The sequence below is a fragment of the Tursiops truncatus genome, chromosome 9 (genome assembly GCF_011762595.2).
Source record: "Tursiops truncatus isolate mTurTru1 chromosome 9, mTurTru1.mat.Y, whole genome shotgun sequence".
Classification (NCBI taxonomy): domain Eukaryota; kingdom Metazoa; phylum Chordata; class Mammalia; order Artiodactyla; family Delphinidae; genus Tursiops; species Tursiops truncatus.
This window is the reverse complement of record NC_047042.1, coordinates 21,391,118-21,413,113: the sequence shown is the minus strand read 5'-3', so window position 1 is coordinate 21,413,113 and position 21,996 is coordinate 21,391,118. Positions and strand designations below refer to the sequence as shown.

Below are 21,996 nucleotides of genomic sequence, written 5' to 3'. Positions count from 1 at the left end.
AGGAGGGCTCGAGGAAGTGGCACTTTTCTCTGGGTTGAATGCTGTGAGGAAGCAGGGATGATTTTCTGGTTGGGCATCTAAATAATTCTTATCTAGAAGGTGGAAGGATGAAGCAAGGCTAATGCTGTCATTAAGAAAGATACAGCAGAGGGTGGTCTTGTTCTTCTATTGATCCATCATAGTCCCAGAATGGCCTTGTCTGAAGTTGGTGTTCTGTGAAATTGTTGATGTTTGACAGGAGAACACTGAGGCCTAGCTGTGAGTGCCAGGCCAATTCCGGAAACAAGAGCTAACTGATAGTTCCAGGATTGCTTTCATCTGTCAGCTTTTCTCTTCATCAAAGTCCAGGAGTTTTGTCAAACCAGGCCTCTAAAAAGAGGAAGCCTACTTTTGTAGGACAAGATGCTAATAGAAGAATTTTAAAGTTATTAGCAATCTATTTATAGAAAACAAGAGGAGAAACCTTTTTCTTCAATTAATTGAGGTTTAAAAGATTCATGGGAGGTAAAAGGACACATAAGTTTTAAAAAACACCAGGGTTTTCTTAGCAAACTCATCTTAGAAGTTGGACCAAAGGTGAATTCTTTCTACCTAACCCCAGATAGTCATTCAAGTTTTATTTAATAATTGGATAATATCCAAATCAAAGTAGAAAGTAATAGCCCCACTGTCTTCAGTATTGGTAAGACAATGTTTCCAGCCCCTTGTCTAGTTCTGTTCAACACTACGTTTAAGAATAAAGATATGACAGCAATCTTGAAGTATCTGAAGATCCATCATGTGGAATAACCTTTAAGCTTATTCTATTCTGCTCCCAAAACCAAAATCAGTATTATTAATTTTATGTAACAGGGAATGAAGATATCTGTTCAGCAGAAGGAAGAATTGTCTCATAATTAAGAGCTCTCCAGGAACAGAACAGGTTGCTTAATTATACAGTGAAAGTAAAACATTGGAAGTGCTAGAAACAGAGGCTGAATGAACACTGGAAAAGCAGACCTAACTGGAGTACGTGGAATGAGAGTTTGGACTACGTAGTCATTCAAGACCCTTTCTAACTCCAAAGGCAAAATCAATAAGCTAGAGAAAGGATCGACAAGTCAGTAGGTTACCATGCACTAAGGCGTGTTAAAAGCATTGTATGAGTCAGGATTCTCCAGAGAACCCAATCTTAGAGGTGAGAAAAAAAGAAGCCCAAAAGGTTGGGCAGTCTGGGTTCACCAGTTCCAAAAGTCAGGCCTTTGAAAGGTGTCCTCTATTGAGCATAAAATTAAGTGAGTGCGACCCCTGGGCAGAAACTCTGCCTTTTTTAAAAATTTTAAATACTTCAAGTTTAGGCAATAATAATAGCATTTATGAGTTATTTAACCGTGACCACTGTACAATGTTGAGTGCTATGCAAAAGTATGCAGCATCTAATTTTCTATCTTCACAACAATGCTACGTGGAAGGTACTATTATTCATTATTCCTGTTTTATAGATGTTACAACATGTTCAGGGTTACACAGCTACCATGTGGCAGAGCCCAGATTTGAACCCATGTTTGTCTGAGTCCATGGGTCATGCTTTTATTCTAGGTTATACTGCTTCTAGGAAGAAGGAGAGAGATGAGGCCCTGCAACAACTGGTATGATAATGGATCATTCTTTTCTATTAAGGCAAAGGGTGTAGGGGGCAACAGCTGTTGGCAATATTCCTAACCAAGCGTAATCACATGTTTAATTTTCTAAGCCTAAAGAAAGGCCAAGATTGCATTAAGCCATAAGTGGAAATCTTTAGCATTAATAGAAAATATAATTATACCTGCAGGTTTATATATCTTTAAGTTTTCTTTAATTCAGAGCTTTATGTTTTGATATTACCTGGTGAACTGTGTAAGAGTGGTTCTTGTGTGTTCAATTATTATAAAATCTGGTATGCAACCCAGTGATCTCAAAGCAAATATTGTACCGGAAGTAGTTATTGTAGTAGCAGTAGTACTCGTTGTTGTTGTCAAAGTACTAAAAGTAATACAAATAGTATTAAGAGAAGTAATATTAGTAGAGTATTAATAGAAATTAGTAGCAAACAACCATGAAGTACTTACTATATGCAAAAAAACTTGTTAATGTTCATCTCATTAAATGCTCAGAATAGTGGCACGAAGTTGGTTTTGCCATTTTCTTAAAATACAAACAACCAAATGTTGAAATACGGGCTTAGAGAATTAAGGGAACTTGCCCAGCTAACAGATCTCAGCGACTTGAGAGCCTCATATGAAAACCTTGAGTATCCAAATTTTTTTGTCTGAATAATTTGTATAGGGCAGTAAAACGTGTGTTGGAGAAAATGTTCAATACATTGTTAAAATTTGGGGGGTTATTTTTAGAATAGAAGCCTCAGATTCTAGGGAGCAGCTCAACTTGAGGCTGAATGATGTATTAATACCGTAAAGTTAATGCATTTTACATTTTTTCTTTGGGAGACAGTTACTGTAAACATTCATACAAATAAAATAATAACCCAAATTTTAAATATATCCCAGTTAATCAGTCTCGTGTTGACTAAATTTAATGAAATGTAGTAAATAGCAATATGTTCTACACAAGGCCATTTTAAAAATTGGTCTGAGTGTTTCATTTTGTGTTTGTTACTAGTTTAACAGAGTGAACAAAATGCTCTCATCATGTATTAATACTTTGCTATCAATGTCATTAAATAGTGGTTTAGCAATTTACTGCTAGTTAATGATCCAGGGCATCGTAATAGCTCTTCAGGTCTCTCAGGTAAACACAGTCTGTTTAAACTACTATTGCTTGAGAATAAGATGACTTAATATGAGTTAATTTAACATAAGATGATGAAGACTTATAATTGCAACTTCCATTATTCAATTGATACAACCTAGATTGGGCTCAAAGGGAATGCCAGGTTGGATCCCTGCCCTCTGGGAGCCTAAAGTCTAAGAGGGAGGCCAAGACAATAAATAGGCAGGCAGTTTTTTAAGTGGCAACGTAAGTAATACAAACAGCTGGGATACAAGATTATGAAATTAACATACAGAAACAGTATTCAGGTCTTTATTTTTGTCATCAACATATGTTTACAGAGTACACTTTGTGTTCAGTGAGCAGCTGTACAATGTGTCCTCAAGACACATTTCACTCCTCAGATTTTATTGTGCATCTGGATTACCTGAAGATCTTGTTAAAATGCAGATTCTGAGTCAATATATCTGGAGTGAGCTTGAGAGTTTGCAATTATAATGAGCTCCAGGATGATGCTGATGCTGTCGGTCTTCAGATCACACTTTGAGTAGCAAGAGTCTAAGTTATTTTAATAAAATCTTCTCCTTAGCGTTTCTCATTAAAATCTGTGATATCGTATTTAAACATAGGCATAGATATTTGGAGAGATTGCTGTTAGATACCAATGTAGCCCTACCTTAAAAATGAGAAACTATCAGGTAATGAACTTCTCGCCATTTGTCCTAAAACTTTTGGCTGTTCCCATATAAAAAGACCATTTGTAAAGGCTAGAAGGTGGTGGAATATCTCCTTTCAGTCAATGTCTTGACTCCTGTCTAAAACTATCCACCTTGGAGCGTGAGGTGATCACAAGTTCCTGACACAGATACCTGTCTTTTAGAAATTACACTGAGACCACCAGTTCATTTTGTTGAACAGCTGAACAGCTGTCTATCAGTACTAACTTTTAGTCACTACCAGTTTAAGCCAAATTGGAGCCAATGACCTTTGGGTGAGAAGTTTGATATTCCATTTGAGTCCCTGGAGTCATCAGAGCCTCCTGTTGGAAGAGGTGTAATTCAGAAATTTCGGCATGCTGCCTCCAGCCCAAAGCACAGAGATCGTTTCTTGAAACTCACAGTCACACTTAGGCTATTGGTTTCTCGTGACATGAATGTAAGAGAATGGTGTAAGGATTTGCTTTGGGTTACTTTTTTTTTTTTCTTTTCTAAGCAGTGCTTCAATTGATTCGTATAAAATTTACATGGGCAATTATCTACCTTAGTTACTGGCAATAGATTCCCAGTATTTCTAAATAAAGATACAAACTAAAATGCCCCTGGTCCATATTCTTCATCAGTAGTCACTTTTTTTAATGGAACTTCCAAATATGAAATTAGCTTTCTTTTCTGGGAATAAGAAGGTTGCTAGGGAAGGTTAGTAGGGACATGTGAACCACTGCAGAAGAAAAATGTTATGTGTCCTCATCTTGTTATCACCATATCAGAGATGTGGAGTAATGGGGGATAAATGATAAGCTGGGCCTGTGGTATTGTTTTCCCTTAGTATTTATTCCTATGAGATAATCATCTAAATTAATAAGGATTTGCCCTTTTATATGGAGGAGAGAACCTGATCCAAATGGCCTCATAAAAAGGAACTTGCTGAAGGAAGTCATTACTCTAATTAGCATTTATGCCCCTGAAACTAACAGTATACCTTTTTGAAAAATGACGTTCAATACATTCCAACCTACCACACTGAGTAGTAGTTGTACCTGAGTGCCAGTTTTAATTGTTCTTTTGATGTCAATTTAGACAGATCTACTAATAGGATTGTGTTATTACATAAATGCCTCTGGTAGCAGAAAAAATGTCATTATTGAGCTGGATTGAATAGCTCTTCGCTGTGATGCACAGTAAGCTATCAAAGCTTATTCATTCATGAGGCCTACCTACCTATTCAGAGTTCCTTTTCTTGTCTATATTCATATAAACAATATCATTCTTTAGCTAATGAAAAATGTTAAATGATGCTTTCTATCCTCTTCCTAGAAGATTTTGTTCTATATTTAGATCAAATCCTATCCCACTGACCTCTAAAAACAGCTCAGATTCTCTAGTGTTGAATGTGTTCTTAGAGTCTGCAATTTTAGGATTATCAGTTTGGGCTTGAGAAATTATTTTGTTTTACTGAGTTTTCTGCATGAGTGTTTCAGTTTTAATGACATCCGATGTCTGATGGTAATACACACACACACACACACACACACACACACACACACACACACACACACACACACACACACACACACACACACACACACACACACACACACACACACACACACACCTTTCATCCATCTCCAAACCATCTCCCATGTCTCTTGTTCCCCTCCAACTCTATTTCCCCTTAGCAACAAGGATGAATAAACTTTTAGAACCTTAAATAAAATCATATGTTTCCCCTCTGTGAAACCTTTCCAAATCCCTTGGCTTGACTGACAAGGCCCTGTAGGATCTGCTTCCTCTCTGTCTTTCCAGTTGAATCTTTCCTCTCTCCTCCACACTTATGATTACATGAAGCTCTTCCTATCCCATCGACTTTATTCTTGTTATTCTTCAACCTGTAACCCTCTTCTCCTGGCCGTTTATACAATAGGCACATTCTCATGCTTCGAATCTCAGTTTAAACAGTACCTTCTCAGATAGACCTTTCTTGCCCACCCTACCCAAAGTAGGTTTCTCTATTGACCTCTCTTAAGCACTCTAGCATGTCCTTTATTTATCTGATTTATTTGGTTAATTTTTAATATCTTTTCTCCTCTGGATTCTTAAGTTCCCTGAGGACAAGTGCTTTATCTGCATTGCTTATTTGCTGGGCACATATTAAATGTTCAATTAATGAGTCAGTATCTATGCTTGGAAAATTGTGTGTTGGTAACTGATTATTCCATAGACCAGGGAGATGGCAATCTACGTCCTGTGGGCCAAATCCACTTCAACACCTACCTTTTGTACAGCTCACAAAGTAAGAATGGCTTTTGTTTTAAACCATATAAGAAATCAAAATAATAATATTTGTGTCACATGAAAAGCATATGCTATTGAAATTTTAGCATCCATAAATAATGTTTTATTGGAGCACAGCCATACCCATTCACTTATGTACTACCTGTAGCTGCTTGCACACTACAGCAGCAGAATTGAGTAGTTATGACAGAAACCATATGCCTAAAAAAGCCTAAAATATTTATTCTCTGCCTCTTTACAAAACAATTTTGCTGACCCCTAACATAGACAGGTTTGCATATCAGAATTTTAATACTAATGAACACCTATGTTGTCTTGTAGCTTTTTATAAAGACTACTTAGAAGAAGGAATGATAAGAGATCCTGAAACAGGCTGCTTGAATCTCTCTTATTCTGGCCTTTAAAAATAGATCTCATCCGATTGGTCTCCCTCCCATTGAGGCAGTCCTCCAAAGCAGTGGTTCTCAGATATTAATGTGTATCAGAATGACCTAAAGTGACCCAAGCCCAGAGCTTCTGATTAGGAGATGGGGAGTGGGGCCTGGGATTTTACATTTCTAACAAAATCCCAAGTCAAGAAATAGTGACCAGGGTTGCATCCTTCTTTACAGGGTGTGAGTGTCCCATCAGTGGAAGAATTCACTTACTCATGTGCAGTGTTATTCTAGATGCTGGGAACAAAGCTAACTGATAAATGGCACCTGCTGAGAAGCCAAAACTTAGTGCTATGCAGGCATTAAGTAAATAATTACGATAAAATGTAAAAGCTGTAGCAAGAGGTATAAACAAACTCTGATAGGGGCACCAGTCAGCACCTGAATATTTGTGAAGGAAATTAAGACTTAAAGAATTTGCTAATGTTTCAAGAAAAAAAGTCCATGCTGCAGCATGGTCATGCCAATCCACAGCACATAAAGAATCCTGAGTATCGGGGCAAATTTAGAGGTTCTGTCCAAAATTTCTTATTTCCAAGAGAAAGAAGGGGAGGTCATCGTGAAAAGACTAACAGTTCTTCAGGCAAGTTGCTAATATTAGTTCCTACCTAAACATTACTTTGTTTCTTTGGTTTTGTCCTTTGAACCCTGATTATCATCATTGTCCCCACATCTGTCACCTCCCAATAGCCCAAGTTGCCATCATTGCACCCCTGCCATAAACCGTTCATTGACCTCAAGATTTTCCCTCTTGCGGCTTCCAATCCGTTCTACATGCTTCATCCTGGCAGTCTACTTGAAAAAACAAATCTGAACGTCTTTTAAAACCTTCCCTTCACTTTTTGAAAATTAACCCCAAACTTTAACAAAACCTTTAGGCTCCATGTGATCTCTAACCTCAGGGGTCCCCCTTGTTGTTGGCACCAAGCACATTGCTCTTCTTTTCAGTTCTTCTAAGGAATTGTTCTTCCTCTAGAGCCAGGGCTTTTGCAAATGTATTCCTTCAGCATGGAATGCTTTTCTTGTATGTCTTGAACCTTCACTAGATTCTACTCATCTTTCTTATCTCAATTTAGACATCAGTGCCATGGAAAGCTGGCCTTTCACTGACTCCACCCCTGTCCCCACTGTCAGAAGCAATAAATGAGTAGTCCACACTGGTTATCAGTCTGGAAAGAAAGGCCATATTACTGTAGTACCAAGGGAGTGTGGGGAGAGAAGGTTAATCATTACATTAAACCTGCCATCAAATATACCTTCAGTTAGTTTCATATCATCAAAAACCAAACTTTAAATTTCAAACCACATAGCCCTTGAGTTATTGGAATGTCAGAAGTATTTTACAACATAGACTATGTCTTGAGTTAAATTGAGACAGGGGAAACTGATCTGGCTAACTAGTCAGCAGAAATTTTACGATTAGCTTTTATAAGCGACTAGGTTTGTTTGGGGGAAGAACACACACATAAACATGCACATATTCACATACATAGCAACTTCCATCTAGCTCAGCTATTTAACCTTCAGAGAAGTCCTTGGGACAAGTTTCAGAAACAATAAAGGAATTTTATTTCTTATCGTTAGAAAAGCCACATGCATTTCTTAAAAATCTGTATTGACCCAGAAATATTTTGGCCCAGATGGAGGGGAGGGGACTGGGTTTTTAATCATATGCCATTTTTTTTTTTCCTTAACAAGCCTAACTTGAACTCTTCTCAGAGTTCTCAGAACACCACTACTTGACCTTTATAGTTATTGTCAATTTGTAATTTAGTATATGTGTGATTATTTGACTAATATCTGTCTCCTCAGTAGAAGGTAAGCTCGAAGAGGACTTGCTTGTTTTTTCATCATTGTACCTTGAGATAATTTATGTCTGGCACATAGTAGGCTCTCAGTAAATATTAGCTAAATAAATGACAGAATAATTGTCTAGGTCAGCTTATGAGAGTCTCAACCCCCCTGGTGACTCTTGAAACCTTTTCCTGGCTGAGCCTCTTGCCCATCAAGTGTCTATTACTGTCCTGGACCTTTGGATTGACTCTAACCTTCACCTTCACCAGCTCTTATTAGTTATGGATGCCATTACCTGCTACCGGTAACTGACTGCGTATTGAGTTTTACTTCTCACAAGAACTAGAAGAGGAATTGAAACGTTATGCAATCTAAACGTTATCATTTTGACATGTAATCAACATCAAAATAATAACTGGGGTGCTTTACTTTTTTGTACCTTCTTCAAAATCTAGTGTGGATTTTACACTTACGCAGCTTCATAATTCAAACCAGCCACATTTCAAGTCCTCAGCAGCCAGTTGTAACAAGTGGCTGCCACATTGGACAGCGTAGCTTAGTACGTTATCGGCTGTTAGGGGATGACAGATGAGCACATATGCATGGCTTTGGGCCAGAATGTCACCAGCAATAATGTTAGAACATCATGAAAAGGCACATCGCAGCCCTCCTCATCCCCGTCTGACTCCTTCTCATCTTCTTCCCCTTTTTTTTTTGCGGTACGCAGGCCTCTCACTGCTGTGGCCTCTCCCGTTGCGGAGCACAGGCTCCGGACGCGCAGGCTCAGCAGCCATGGCTCACGGGCCCAGCCGCATGGGGGATCTTCCCGGACCGGGGCACGAACCCGCGTCCCCTGCATCGGCAGGCGGACTCTCAACCACTGCGCCACCAGCGAAGCCATCCCTTTCCAACCTTTTCCTCCAATTCTTTCTTCTCCTCTTCCTCCTGCTCTTTATTTTTCTTCTTACTTTCCATTTCTTTTCTGATCTTTTTTCCCCACACATTTCTCCCTCTACCTTTCCTTCATTAATGCAACAATTTTTCTACAATAAACTGTTACTGATACTTTCAAATTTACTACACAATGAGAAAGATAGTGTGAAAGACAAAATTATAATGTAAAAATTTGAGGATTGTGGAAGGTGTACCTCAATAAAAAATACATCTTAAAAGATTTAGCGGTTGGTTTCTGGACTTTTAAATATAAACTACCGGTACTGACAGAATTGTCTTGTCACAGGTTGATTTTCATAGGCTGTGAGTACATCGATTCAGGAAAAACAAAATGCATTATTAAAGACTTGTTACAGTTACACAGACAAAGCCTTAGAGTTAAACACCAAAAACTCTTATTTTCTTTAACCTTTTGGGTTGTTCATTGTTTTCCCGGCTCATAAATTGGTTCTACTTCTACACTGCTGCTAACTTTAACTATACTCTAACATCTAGGATTTATGTTTGTGTCTCACAGGTCACAATGAAAATGTCGACTGTTAAAAAAGTCATAAATTTTAAAAATATCTCATGGACTAAAATATAAAGTTGACGTACTTCGTATATGGCCTTCCACAAAGTAATTAGAGTTCACATCCTATGAGGGATCTACTTAGGGGCTTTCTAATTCACCAACAGGGATGGATGCAAATGAAAGGCTTGGAACAAAAATAGAAGTACTCTGTAACCACAGCCATTTACCCAGAAGGGAATGTGCAAAGAAATATATATAGAGAGTAACATGACAGTTCTCCACGTTTGTGTCAAGAAAGCAAATGAGTCCAGACTCCCAAGTAATTGAAATTGTTGGCTACAATTTATTGTCATTCTCTACTTATTGTCGATTCAAGAGTTTCTGATACGATGGCAAGGAAATATAACCTGTTGTCATTACATCCTTTAAAATTTGCAGAATTTTGGAGGTAAGTACTTTAGAACTATGACCCAATTCTGTCATTTCAGAAATGAGGAAACTAAAATTCAGAGGAGTTTAATGCCTAATCCGAGGTCTTTTAGGAAGTTAGTGGTAGAACCTTGATTAGGACCCAGATCCTCTGAATATTTGCTGGACTCTTTCCTACGTATGCTCAGAAAAATCCAGCAAACATTTTCCAAGTAGAAGTAAAATTTTTCTGACTTCTATTAGCAACTAAGAATTAGATATTTGGCAAATTTCTTTAGTCATTAACCAGTAATCAAATTAAGATTAATCAGAATTTCGCTAGATATTGTACTTGCAAGACAGTGACAAAAGAAAGCCTTAGAGGTCTCCTAATTTCTTAGTAACTTTATAGTATCACAGTTAATAGCACCATTGAGAGAAGGAAGTTATATGACAAGCCATAAATGCTGTGTGAGAAAAATAATACTGTCCTGGAAAGGTTCAATTTCCTTTATCAATTTTTGAAGAAGTAAATTTAATCAAGATGACTATCACAGGAATCCACTGAGCTTTGCACAAATGCCCATTTAAAAATTCGTCAAAATTTCACTTCCGGGGCTTCCCTGGTGGCACAGTGGTTGAGAGTCCGCCTGCCTATGCAGGGGACATGGGTTCGTGACCCGGTCTGGGAAGATCCCACATGCCGCGGAGCAGCTGGGCCCGTGAGCCATGGCCGCTGAGCCTGCGCGTCCGGAACCTGTGCTCCGCAACAGGAGAGGCCACAGCAGTGAGAGGCCCGCGTACCGCAAAAAAAAAAAAAAAAAAAAAATTCACTTCCGCTTTCTCATTTACTGAGCCATGAAGGGACTATTTCTTAAGGACTGAGCTCACTTGACACTTTAAAACTTAAACAATTAGTTGCATTAATAACACAGTTGCAAATGGTTTCCATTCAAAAAGGTAGACATGTAAATTTGGTACTAACTGGAATTATAATACGAATTATTTTTTTTTCCTCAGGGCTGTTTTCCAAAAATCTTTGCGTTGACCTTTACTTAGGTTCCCCAAGGATCACCACATGTATCTTACCAGGTACTCTGATTACCCAAGAAAATATCCCTATTGTGATTTGAGAACACCAAAAAATAAGTTCTTCTAAAACATGTGTTCCCCCAATGAACTGACCGAATTTCATGATCAACTTTTTGGATTAGATTTAAAAGCTGTTAATTTATAAGATACATTAAGCCAATATTAGGTGTTGGCATCGAGTTTAAATTAGTTTATCAGAGTGGTGATCCAGTCACTTAGCAAGAACTGAAGAAAATTAGAAATGGGACATATATACTATATAGAAGAAAAAGAAAATTGGAATTATTATCAGCATGGGGGATGAAAGAGGAGTCTAATGAGAGAGGTATGAGGCACTGGGTTCTAAGCACTGTGGATGATCGAAATGAGAGTATGTAACCAGACGTATCGAGAGGGAGGAAAACACGTATGAATAATCTCTCTGTTTTTACACTATCACCATGGGTCAACAAGTGCTCTCTCTATGGATTGTGACTAACTAAAAAGGGCTCTTCAGTCCTATTCTTGAACATAAGATAGGTTCCTCACACGAGTCCATATGTATATTATTTGCTTGAAACATTTGTTCTTTTTTTCACTTTCTAACTTACAGCTTGATAATAAAGTCAGAAGTGGATTTTTCAGGTTAAGACAAGATAAAGTGATAAAATGGATGATTAGGAAGCAGGGTGGAAGAGCACTGTATGAAATGTACATCTGTTGGGTGCTTAATAATATCTTACATGTATTCAGTGCAGCAAAGCAACTAAACAAAAGAAATATCATTGATACAGTGTCACCTGAAGTTGTCATTGTATTTTGGTGTTTACTCAGTTTTCTTAGTCATTTAAAGTAAGATTTTCACTTTACCGTTTGTGAGAAAAATGAGCCAGGTGGTAATATGGTAACCTAAAATGTTATTTGATAAAAGTCTAAGGCTGTGCCGTCCAGCATAGTAGTCACTAGGCACATATGGCTTTTCAGCGCGCGAAATAGGGCTTGTCTGAATTTAAATGTGCTTTAAGTGTAAACTATACACTGGGTTATGAAGACTTATTAAGAAAAAAAGTAAAAATATTGCATTCATAACTTTTATATTATATTGAAGTGATAATATTCTGTGTATGTTGGGTAAAGTCACATATATTATTACAATAATTTTCACCTTTCTTTTTCCCTTTTTAGTGTTGCTAACTAGAAAATTTTAAGTGACATGTGGCTTGTATTTGTGGCTGATATTACATTTTTATGACAGAGCTGCTCTAAGGAATTTAATATTATTTAAATGTGATATGCTTGTGAATTGGGCTTGTAGTTTTTTTTATGTTTCTATAATTATAAATGTTCAAATGCTTTACTTTGAAAGCAGATATATATTTGACGTTGAAAAATCATATGTAACTTCCTTCTGTTCTCTTGGGGATTTCTTTGCATGATTTCTTTACATATTTTATTCCGCACAGGTAGGAAATGTTCTGAACTCTTCTGAATAATGCCTGAGGGAAGAATCACTAAAGGAAAGGGTATCTAGTTTCCTTTAAACAACGAAACCACCTACCCTGACCAGTCTGTAGATAGTTCCATTTAGCAAAGATTTGTCCTGTGTCTGTCAACATTGGCTAACATGTATAAATGAAAATTGGGTCAGGAACACAAGAAACTCAATGAGAACTTGAAAACAAGTTTCAGAAAATGTTAGGTTAAACCATCTACATGATTTCTGGAGAGTACTAATGAACAGCTGAAGACAGTGAAATTCAGAAAGCATGGGGATCATATTATTAAACCAGCATTCATTAATTTAAAATAACCTTGAAATTCTTAGGTAGGGGTTGTTGCAGAATAATTCACTTTTGCATGGGGAAAAACCCACAAATTTTCACATTGTTTGCACAATTGTCCACATTTTGGAAGTCACATTTAACACTGAATTTTCAAAGAATTCAGCAATTTACTGTTTAGCACAGGTATCAGTGACAAAATACCATTGGAATGTTTTTTTCTATTTCCGTCACATGTGAGATGAATGCTTTTCACCACAAAAGGAAAATACATCATCTTTTGAGGTCAGGGTTTTTTTGCACTTTGGTTTCAAGCTACTAACTATATATGACATGATGAGGAAATGATACCTTTTAGGGGCAGATCAAATTTAAGTATCAGAGCTGCTTACAAAAATAACTTCAAAAATCAGTTGACGAAAGCATTCTACAGTGGGCCTTTGAGCCTTTTTTTCTGGTAGGAAGTGTAATTTTAGAAAAGTAGAATATTTTTCGAGGTTACATTTACTAACTTTGTATGTACAGAATTTCTAATTTACTAACTGCAGCCATATGACTGTGATTCTTGCCATGGCAAGACTGTCTTATGATGGTTTTTGGTACTAATTTTCAGTCATTACTATCCCTTGTGTAATATGTTAACAGGTCTTAAAATTTGAATTTAGAAACCTCTCATGACTTATCTGTTTCTATTAATACAGATCTAAATCTCTGATGTAATAAAAATAATTATTTACTTATGATCTGTCAGGTTTTCTAACAGAAATTAATTATGCACGGACCTGGAACTCCAAACCTCTCCTCTCCATTTAATGTCAGACTCATTTTATGCAGGTGCTATTAGGAGGCCAAGTATCAAACTATTTGCTCCATTTATAAAACAGTAAAAAAACAAATGATGAGATTTTCAACCTCTCAAATTTTTCCACACATTCTTTCCAACATAAGGACATATTCTTAAGCTATCTGGGGATCTCAGTGATGGGCTGTGTTGTATGCATGTCCCAAAGTACCTATAGGCAGTCATCTCTCTTCCACTAAATCATTATCTAAAATTGATTCTTTCTGGTTACCAAAATGGGAATAAAAGCACTGAGAATACTGGGGGAGGAATGGGGGTCAAGACCTTAATCTGTGAGGTATCTTGAAGACAAAAATAGTACCTTTCTAAAATCCATCTGCACTTGAGTGCCATGTGGAATGATATATGATTATTTGATGTAAAACCTACACATGTTATTATTATACACCCAAAGGACTGAAACAACAGAGTCAACATCTGGGTCTACTACTTAAAAAGCCAAATGAACTAAATAACAAATCACATGTTTCTATCATGATCTAGTTTAAAGGGAAAAGGTGCTGGAAATAAGTAAAAGCATTTCAAAGTATTTCAGCTTGTTACTAGCACTTTCACATTTCTTCATACCTAAAATTAGTTTTTAGTGTCTTTCCTACTTCTTGTCATAATATCAGAACTTACAAACATAAAGAATATGGTGCATCTCAGCAAATACTATTTTGGTATCTATTACCCTTCAATAAGGACTAAGGATATAAAAAAGGGAACAGTTTATAATTTATTGAAATCTTTTTCTCTTCCTTTTTTCCCCTTGGCCTCACCATTAAAATCAGTGTGGGGATAAAAAGCCTGGGAAGGGTCAGAAGAAAGACAAAAACATTGTTTAAAAAACTTAGACTAAGACTTTTTGAAAAGATTATTTGGTCTAACAAACATAGAGAAAGCAAAGGAGTAATCCTGTGATAGCCTTCAAGTATAGTACACAAAAAGTTATTTTAAAAAGCTCTTTTCAAAAAAAAAAAGCTCTTTTCATCTCTTCTGGATGACTTAGGAAAGGTCTCCGTAAAAGTGAGTAATGGATTAGATTTTCCAAGTATTTTCTAGGGAGGTTAGCTCATAACAATGCAGTCTGTTTTAGTCTCTCTCCCCTTGCAGGAAATTAATATAACAGTGTTCAGTGTAAATGGTCATTTAGTAAATGTTTTTATTATTATGAAACCAATTATTGACATTTTTATAAACTATTCTTTTTATTCAAATTTCTGGAAAGCTTTTTCATATTTATAATGTAAGAAATGACTACATTCACCCTGTTTCACTCTTTCATAACTATATCTTTATGGAAAAGATAGCCATTCTTTTAAGTACTTAAAAAGCTGAGGAATAAATCAAGTTAAATCAGGTTTCTCAAATAATTGTCTCTTTTATTTTCCAAGCATTGATTCAAAATTAAACTGTTAATTTATAGATTATCCTAATTGTGATAGAATAAAGTGTTATGTATCATTTCCATTTTGTCATCATATTCAACAACTAAGTTAGTGAAATTTTGTATTACACTTACATGAAAGTGCTAATGAATACACCACACTTTACAAATACAAATATAGTCAGTAAAAAGTGGGCTAGGAAAGCCTATACCCCCTACCCCATCTCCCCAAACACACACACACATACACACCCACTTAGTTTTGGAAGAGAGGAGGGAAAAAAATCACCTAAAATGTCCCTGCTTCATCATTTGGTAGCAAGCATTGCCTTTCTCTTGAAAGTGTTCTTTTTCTGCTCATTGGTTGTGGCTTTGAATGAAGTCCTAGAGGACTGCATCAATTCCAGGCAGGTTGCAAATTGCATCGTACTTTTTTTTTTTTTTTTTCTCTTGAGAGGCAATATAGTTTTTTGAAAAGAAATGAGGTTCCTAAGTCAAATGGATATAGGCTTTCCACCTGTTTTATGTATAATATTGAAAAATAGTTTTAGAGCCTCCATTTTCTTTTAACTGCAGAGGCAGAATGACTTTGTTCTAATCCCCATCAGATACAAGCGCTCAGAAGTAAAATGCCCTTTACAGTGTCCAGCTCACTAAATTGTGGTGATGATAGTAATAATAGTAGTAGTTGTTGTAGTTGTGACTGTACTTTTGTGACTGCAGTCATCTTATAGCCCCACAGTCCCACTTTAACTAAATCAATTCAAGGATATAAAGAGACAGCCAGATTAGGGGAGACAGGATTCAAAGTCAGGTTTATCTCACCACGATCTGTGCTGTTAAACATACACCGTATTGTTGTGGTATTTTGGATTTTAGATTCTCTAAATCCTGGCACTCTGCATAGAGGCACTTCATTCTTAATGGGACAGTTTTTCCAAATTATATTTTTAAAAAGTTTTGATGTTTGTTTTTTGGAAACATGCTGGTATGTTACCTAAAAGGCACATTTTATCCTTAATATATTGATTTGTATGTATTTAAACATCAGGACATCATTTCAGTGACTTAGCTACCTGACCATCTGGCTAATTTTTCAACTTCTTTTAGGTATTTCTGGTTTCTTTGTTCTGTGCATTTGGTTTAAGGTAAAAGCCTATTCTCCATGAATTACATTTCTCAAGTGTAGTAACTACATGGGTTATTTCTGTGCCTCTTTTAAATTGCTATTATTATTGCTAATAAAGATAATCTTAATGTCTTAACTAATGATTTGTACTCTTTTACATCTAAAATTTAGTCTAAACTATTAATTTCATAAATCAAATTGTAGAAATAGAATATTGCTGTATAATTTGTAATCACATCTCATTCAATAGGAGTAATTATTTAGGAATGTAAATTCAACCAGACCTTTACTTAATATTTATTTAGCCTGAGTTATGCATTTATTTCTAATTAGTAAAAGGTTATTTTTCTACCTCAGGGAGATTTAAACCCTAAAAGACAAATTGGAAAAAAAAAAAAAAAGCCCTGAAGTGTGATTCATTTTTGTTAGTACTACATATACTTAAAAGCACTGAAGAGGGTTCCCTTTTCTCCACACCCTCTCTTGGACTGTTGGTGGGAATGTAAATTGATACAGCCACTATGGAGAACAGTATGGAGGTTCCTTAAAAAACTAAAAAATAGAATTACCATACGACCCCGCAATCCCACTCCTGGGCATATACCCTGAGAAAACCATAATTCAAAGAGTCATGTACCGCAATGTTCACTGCAGCACTATTTACAATAGCCAGGACATGGAAACAACCTAAGTGTCCACTGACAGATGAATGGATAAAGAAGATGTGGTACATATATACAATGGAATATTACTCAGTCATAAAAAGGAACGAAATTGGGTCATTTGTAGAGATGTGGATGGACCTAGCGACTGTCATACAGAGTGAAGTAAGTCAGAAGGAGAAAAACAAATATCGTATATTAATGCATATATGTGGAATCCAGAAAAATGGTACAAATGAACCTACCTGTCGGGCAGGAATAGAGACATAGGCATAGAGAATGGACATATGGACACAGTGAGGAAGGGGAGGGTGGGATGTGTTGGGAGATTAGGTTTGACATAAATACACTACCATGTGTAAAACAGATAGCTAGTGGGAACCTGCCGTATAGCACAGGGAGCTCAGCTCGGTGCTCTGTGACGACCTAGAGGGGTGGGATGGGGGTGGGGTGGAAGGAAGGTCCAAGAGGGAGGGGATATAGGTATACATGTAGCTGATTCACTTTATTGTACAGCAGAAAGTAACACAACATTGTAAAGCAATTTTACTCCAATTAAAAAAAATCACTGAAGATCTCAGAACACTACTTAAAATTATATTATTTATCGGGACATGCAGGACTATTTACTAGTTTTATATTATGTTTATTAGATAAGAAGTATTGTGCTTCTATTGCCTGTGGTAGTGGAACCTGCTAGGCTTTCAGAGTCCAGGGCCAGCAGACGCAGCTTGGGTGTCCACAATGGACTCCTTTGTTTCCGCCCATTTTCCTCAAGGGTTTCCAGCCTCTTCCCTCAACTAGCCATCTCATACCTTTTCAGCATATCCTTATCATCTTTAATTTAACTAGAGTATGTTTTGGTTGTTTGCAACCCAGAACACAGGTGATTGTAACAAGGATTGCCATTCCAATTTATAGATGAAGAAATTGAGCCTTACTGAGTAAATAACTTGCTTGAATTGTGGTTATATAGAAAATCCAAATCTAGACCCCATAACTGCTACTTAAGGGTTGGTTTCTTTCACAGCACACTGTTTTCTCAGTTGCCTTCAGTGGCCTCTGCAGATAATGAGATGTGGTTCCCCCTCTGTGCCTCCTTGATTGAGTGCTTAATCCTATTTCCTGTTTTAATGCTTATCTGCTTAATGTCAAATGTGCCTGTCTTCCACACTAAACCGCTGAGCATCTGGAAGACAAGGATTGTATTAATAGTCATCATTTTCTCTCAGACGTATACTGGAGTGCTTGGGTGCACAGTCAGTACTAAATAAAGATTTTAATGAATGAGTGAGCAAATATGTGCGTAAATTATTCAATTAACTGAAAACACCAATATGGGTTTGAAGTTGATGCTAAAAGCATAACATTGATTTTTTAAAAACACCACTGTGTCGTTTACCAAGCAAAAATTTAAAGTATTTTTTCATAAAAGTAATTTGCTTTGAATATAAAAAGATGTTCACATAGTAAGCATATATTCCATGTTACTGTTTGCCAGGCTCTTATGACAGAGATAAATAGGAATTAGTCTCCTCTTTTAGAAGGCTCACAGACTGATGGGGGAAACAAATGTTTTCTGTAGCTCAGATCATGGAGCTGTGGGAAAAAGAGCTGTGGTAATCTGAAGAATGATTACAGTAGCAGGCCCACTGTCGGCAGTCATGGGAACCACGAAACTGGCGTGGAGATCCAGCTCTAGGCAGGATGCTGTGCACATCAAGGACAGCAGCCAGAGCCCTTTGCAAGCTGGAGAAGAGCACCATGTGCTTTGCCTTTCCAGAATGTTATAAGATTTGCTTAAAGAATAAGTTACCCATACTCTTATTCAGACATAATTATTTTTAAAAAGATTATAATCAAGGCTTGTTATAAAAATTTTTTGATTAATTTGAAATTGCTATGTGTCATATGAAACTAATAGCTAAGACTATATTTTGATTTGGCACTAAGGTGAAATGAAGATAGGTCTGTATCTTTGTTTAAGCATTAAAGCCCAATACAATAGAAGCAACAAATAAACACCTATACAAAAACATAAAAGGATATAAAATGATATGTATGTATGTATATGTAAAATACATATATATGTATAAACTAGGATACACATTTGTTAATAAAATTTCCATTCTTTACAAATTATGCACACCAGTAGGAGAAATAATTAACTTCATATGTTTTGTATCATTTGCAGACAATTACTACGGTACCCCAAAGCCTCCAGCAGAACCAGCACCATTGTTACTAAATGTAACAGACCAGATACTTCCTGGAGCCACTCCAAGCACTGAAGGAAAACGAAAAAGGAATAAATCAGTAAGCAACATGGAGAAAGCAAGCATAGAGCCTCCTGAGGAGGAAGAGGAAGAGAGGCCTGTGGTCAATGGAAATGGAGTAGTAGTAACACCAGGTTAGTCTTTTACATTTGTTACAGGTTTATCAGCTCTTCTAGATGTAGCTGAATATATATTATATCCCTGTGTTCAAATGTATATTTTTTTCACATATATATGTTCAGGTGTGTGTGTGTGTGTATATATATGTGTGTGTGTATATATATATATATATATATATATATATATATATATATATATATATATGTAATGATTGTAGTTATCTTGAGGGAGACAAGATTATGATATCAAAAGGAAAGGACATGATTCTTGTATCCAATTTATTAGTTTTAATTTTGACATATCAAGGAATCCATTCAACTTCTTCAGTTTCTGGTTTCACTTATACAATATTAATGGCAATATAGTGAGTGGTTTAAATCTTAGAAGGTGTTACAAGTTATGAATATGATTGTGTGACATTGCAAAATTTTTGTTAATTAATATTAGATATAATCTATCCTTAGAAATCTTACTATACTTTCAGCTTTGTGAAGAGAGGTTGTGTTGTGTTATTTAGTTAATGGCGTCAATGAATACAGTCCACAGAATAACCATAGCTACATAATGCCCATGTATTTATCCCCCCATCCTTACCACCTAGTCTGACAATTTGGGGAAAGCATCTTCACAAGTGACACTGTGAAGGCAATTACCCTTGAACAAGGGAAAGACTTGTTATCCCTTTAATTTATCATCTGTCATATCACGTATATAAAAAAAGTATCAGACAGATACAAAGTGTGTTTTTGCAAGGGATGGATTTGTAATTTTCTTATACTTACTAATATAGTGCCAAAATTTTTATTTATAAAGTAGATTTTTAAAATAATCTTATTCATAATTAAACGTTACCAAAACTAAACTACGGCATTCTCTTTGCCTATAATCTTGGAATAAGTTTCCAAAGTTTTGTTTTAGGTATTTTTTAATAATGACATATCATTATTTTAATGGGCATTGAAGATCAAAGGGCTGTGTTAAAACTGTTGAAAAAACATTAACACATGTACCTTGCATACTTATTATTCTTAAGATATTTCCTACAACTACTTTAATGTCTGTACTTATCACTGTACTGCTTCTATAGTGACATAATGTTTGAATTTTCATAACCAATTATTTTTATCAAAGAAAAGCTTCATAAGCCTATTTTTTTTTACCTTCCTTTTCCTTACTACCTGTAAAAATGTTCTTTATTAAACATAAAGGAAACCAAATTTCAGTATGTGTCAATCAAGGTGTAAAACCTTAAAAATTGGTTTCCTCTTGGTTACTCAGAGGAGGGTAACTTCCTCCATTAATATATTGGTTAAAAACTTATTCTCTGACCCTAGCAGTCATTGATATTTGGGTACAAATGCTAAATATCACTATGGGTGCATAATGTAACTTGTTTACTGTAATATGATCTGGTAATTTTCAAGCAGTTAGATACCTTCTCTGTTTTGATTCTGAAATGTCTCTGTCAAAATATTTACTTTTCATCATGTAATGGATTTAAGTTAAGTTGATAGGACATCGTTTTCTTAGTTGATCTTTTATGTGAGAAGAAAAACATTTCAGCTAAATGGAAGCAAGTAATCACAAAAGAAGTAGAAGTTGGGTGTCAAAGAGCAGTTATAGAATTTCTTACTGGTTAACACCTTATAGTTAAAAATATAAAATATATGGCCTTGATTGGGCCCAAATAATTGATTTGTATTTCATTTCTACTCTGTATAGAGCAAATCAAATGAAGCATTCTTGACCAACAGATTCTTAAACTAGAAATTTGTTTAACTGGGGGGCACAGTGAATCTGGAAAGCTCCATTCCCTTCTACTCATACCTTAGACATGAAGAATGGAGTATTTTTATGTCTAGGAAGTTTTTAAGGCTCCAGGGAAAATGGACTGGTTTGAACTCTTCTTTACCAGCCCTAGCCATGTGACTGTCTCTGGACTTCTGAGGCTGACAGTGATAGAGAACAACTGTGCAGGACAGCTCTGGGATATCTGGATAGTCAACAGATGCCACAAACATGGTTTTGTGAGCCTGGCTTGGCAAGTGTTCTTATACTACTTTTTCTTTCTTATTATGGGACATGAGAGATGTAAAAATTAGGCATCTCTTCACCCAGTGTTAAAAGATGGAGGAAACAGCCGCAAACCAGAAAATTGGTCCATCATCCCTTACTAGAAATCTTTTGACGAGTCCCATTTTAGGAATGGCATTGTTTTTCTTTATGTTTATCCAAGAGAAACTTTAGGATAAAACTTTTTCTTTGCTCCCCCCCCCCTTATATACATTTATCCAACTCTTCACCATTTGAACTTCATCACATTTTTCCTAGCACAGGGTCTTTGTCCTGCGTTTGTCTTCTTCTCATATACATTTGTTGGATACAGGACACTTCAGACAATAGTGACAAAATTGTTGCTTAAATTTTAGTTAACACTGCCCTGTAAGAGCCTGTAATAGTAATTAATACCAGACATCCGTTTAGAGCATAAATAATATAGTGAGGCACATTTGCAAAGGGAGAAAAGCTGACTGAGGTAATTTCATTCCATTCCAAGTAATATTGATGATAATGACAATAAACAATATTAAATAATTAACTTCTTTTGGATCTTACCATGTGCCAGGAACTCCTTAACCTCATTATGTGTATTAGTTCATTTAATTCTCCTATCAGACCTATTAGTTAGGTACTGTTTTACAGATGAGGACACTACAGTTAAATAATTTGCCCAGTAACTGGAAATAGGAAATATTACACAGGAAAACTGGATCCAGAACCCATGATCGTAGTTGCTTTACTCTCCTGAGTCTTATGTCACCAAATAGAAACATAAATATATTTCTTAACAATTTGTAGACAC

General features: G+C 36.1%; 1 protein-coding gene across 1 annotated transcript in view; it reads left to right on the top strand.

Moving 5' to 3' along the window:
* The window catches only part of MAGI2 (membrane associated guanylate kinase, WW and PDZ domain containing 2), a 1,339,714-nt gene that overhangs the window by 813,715 nt on the left and 504,003 nt on the right, over window positions 1-21,996 (top strand). Inside the window, exon 4 of the mRNA XM_033862934.2 lies at window positions 18,932-19,147. Coding sequence (XP_033718825.2) covers window positions 18,932-19,147 — 216 coding nt within the window. The remainder of the gene's footprint in view (window positions 1-18,931; window positions 19,148-21,996) is intronic.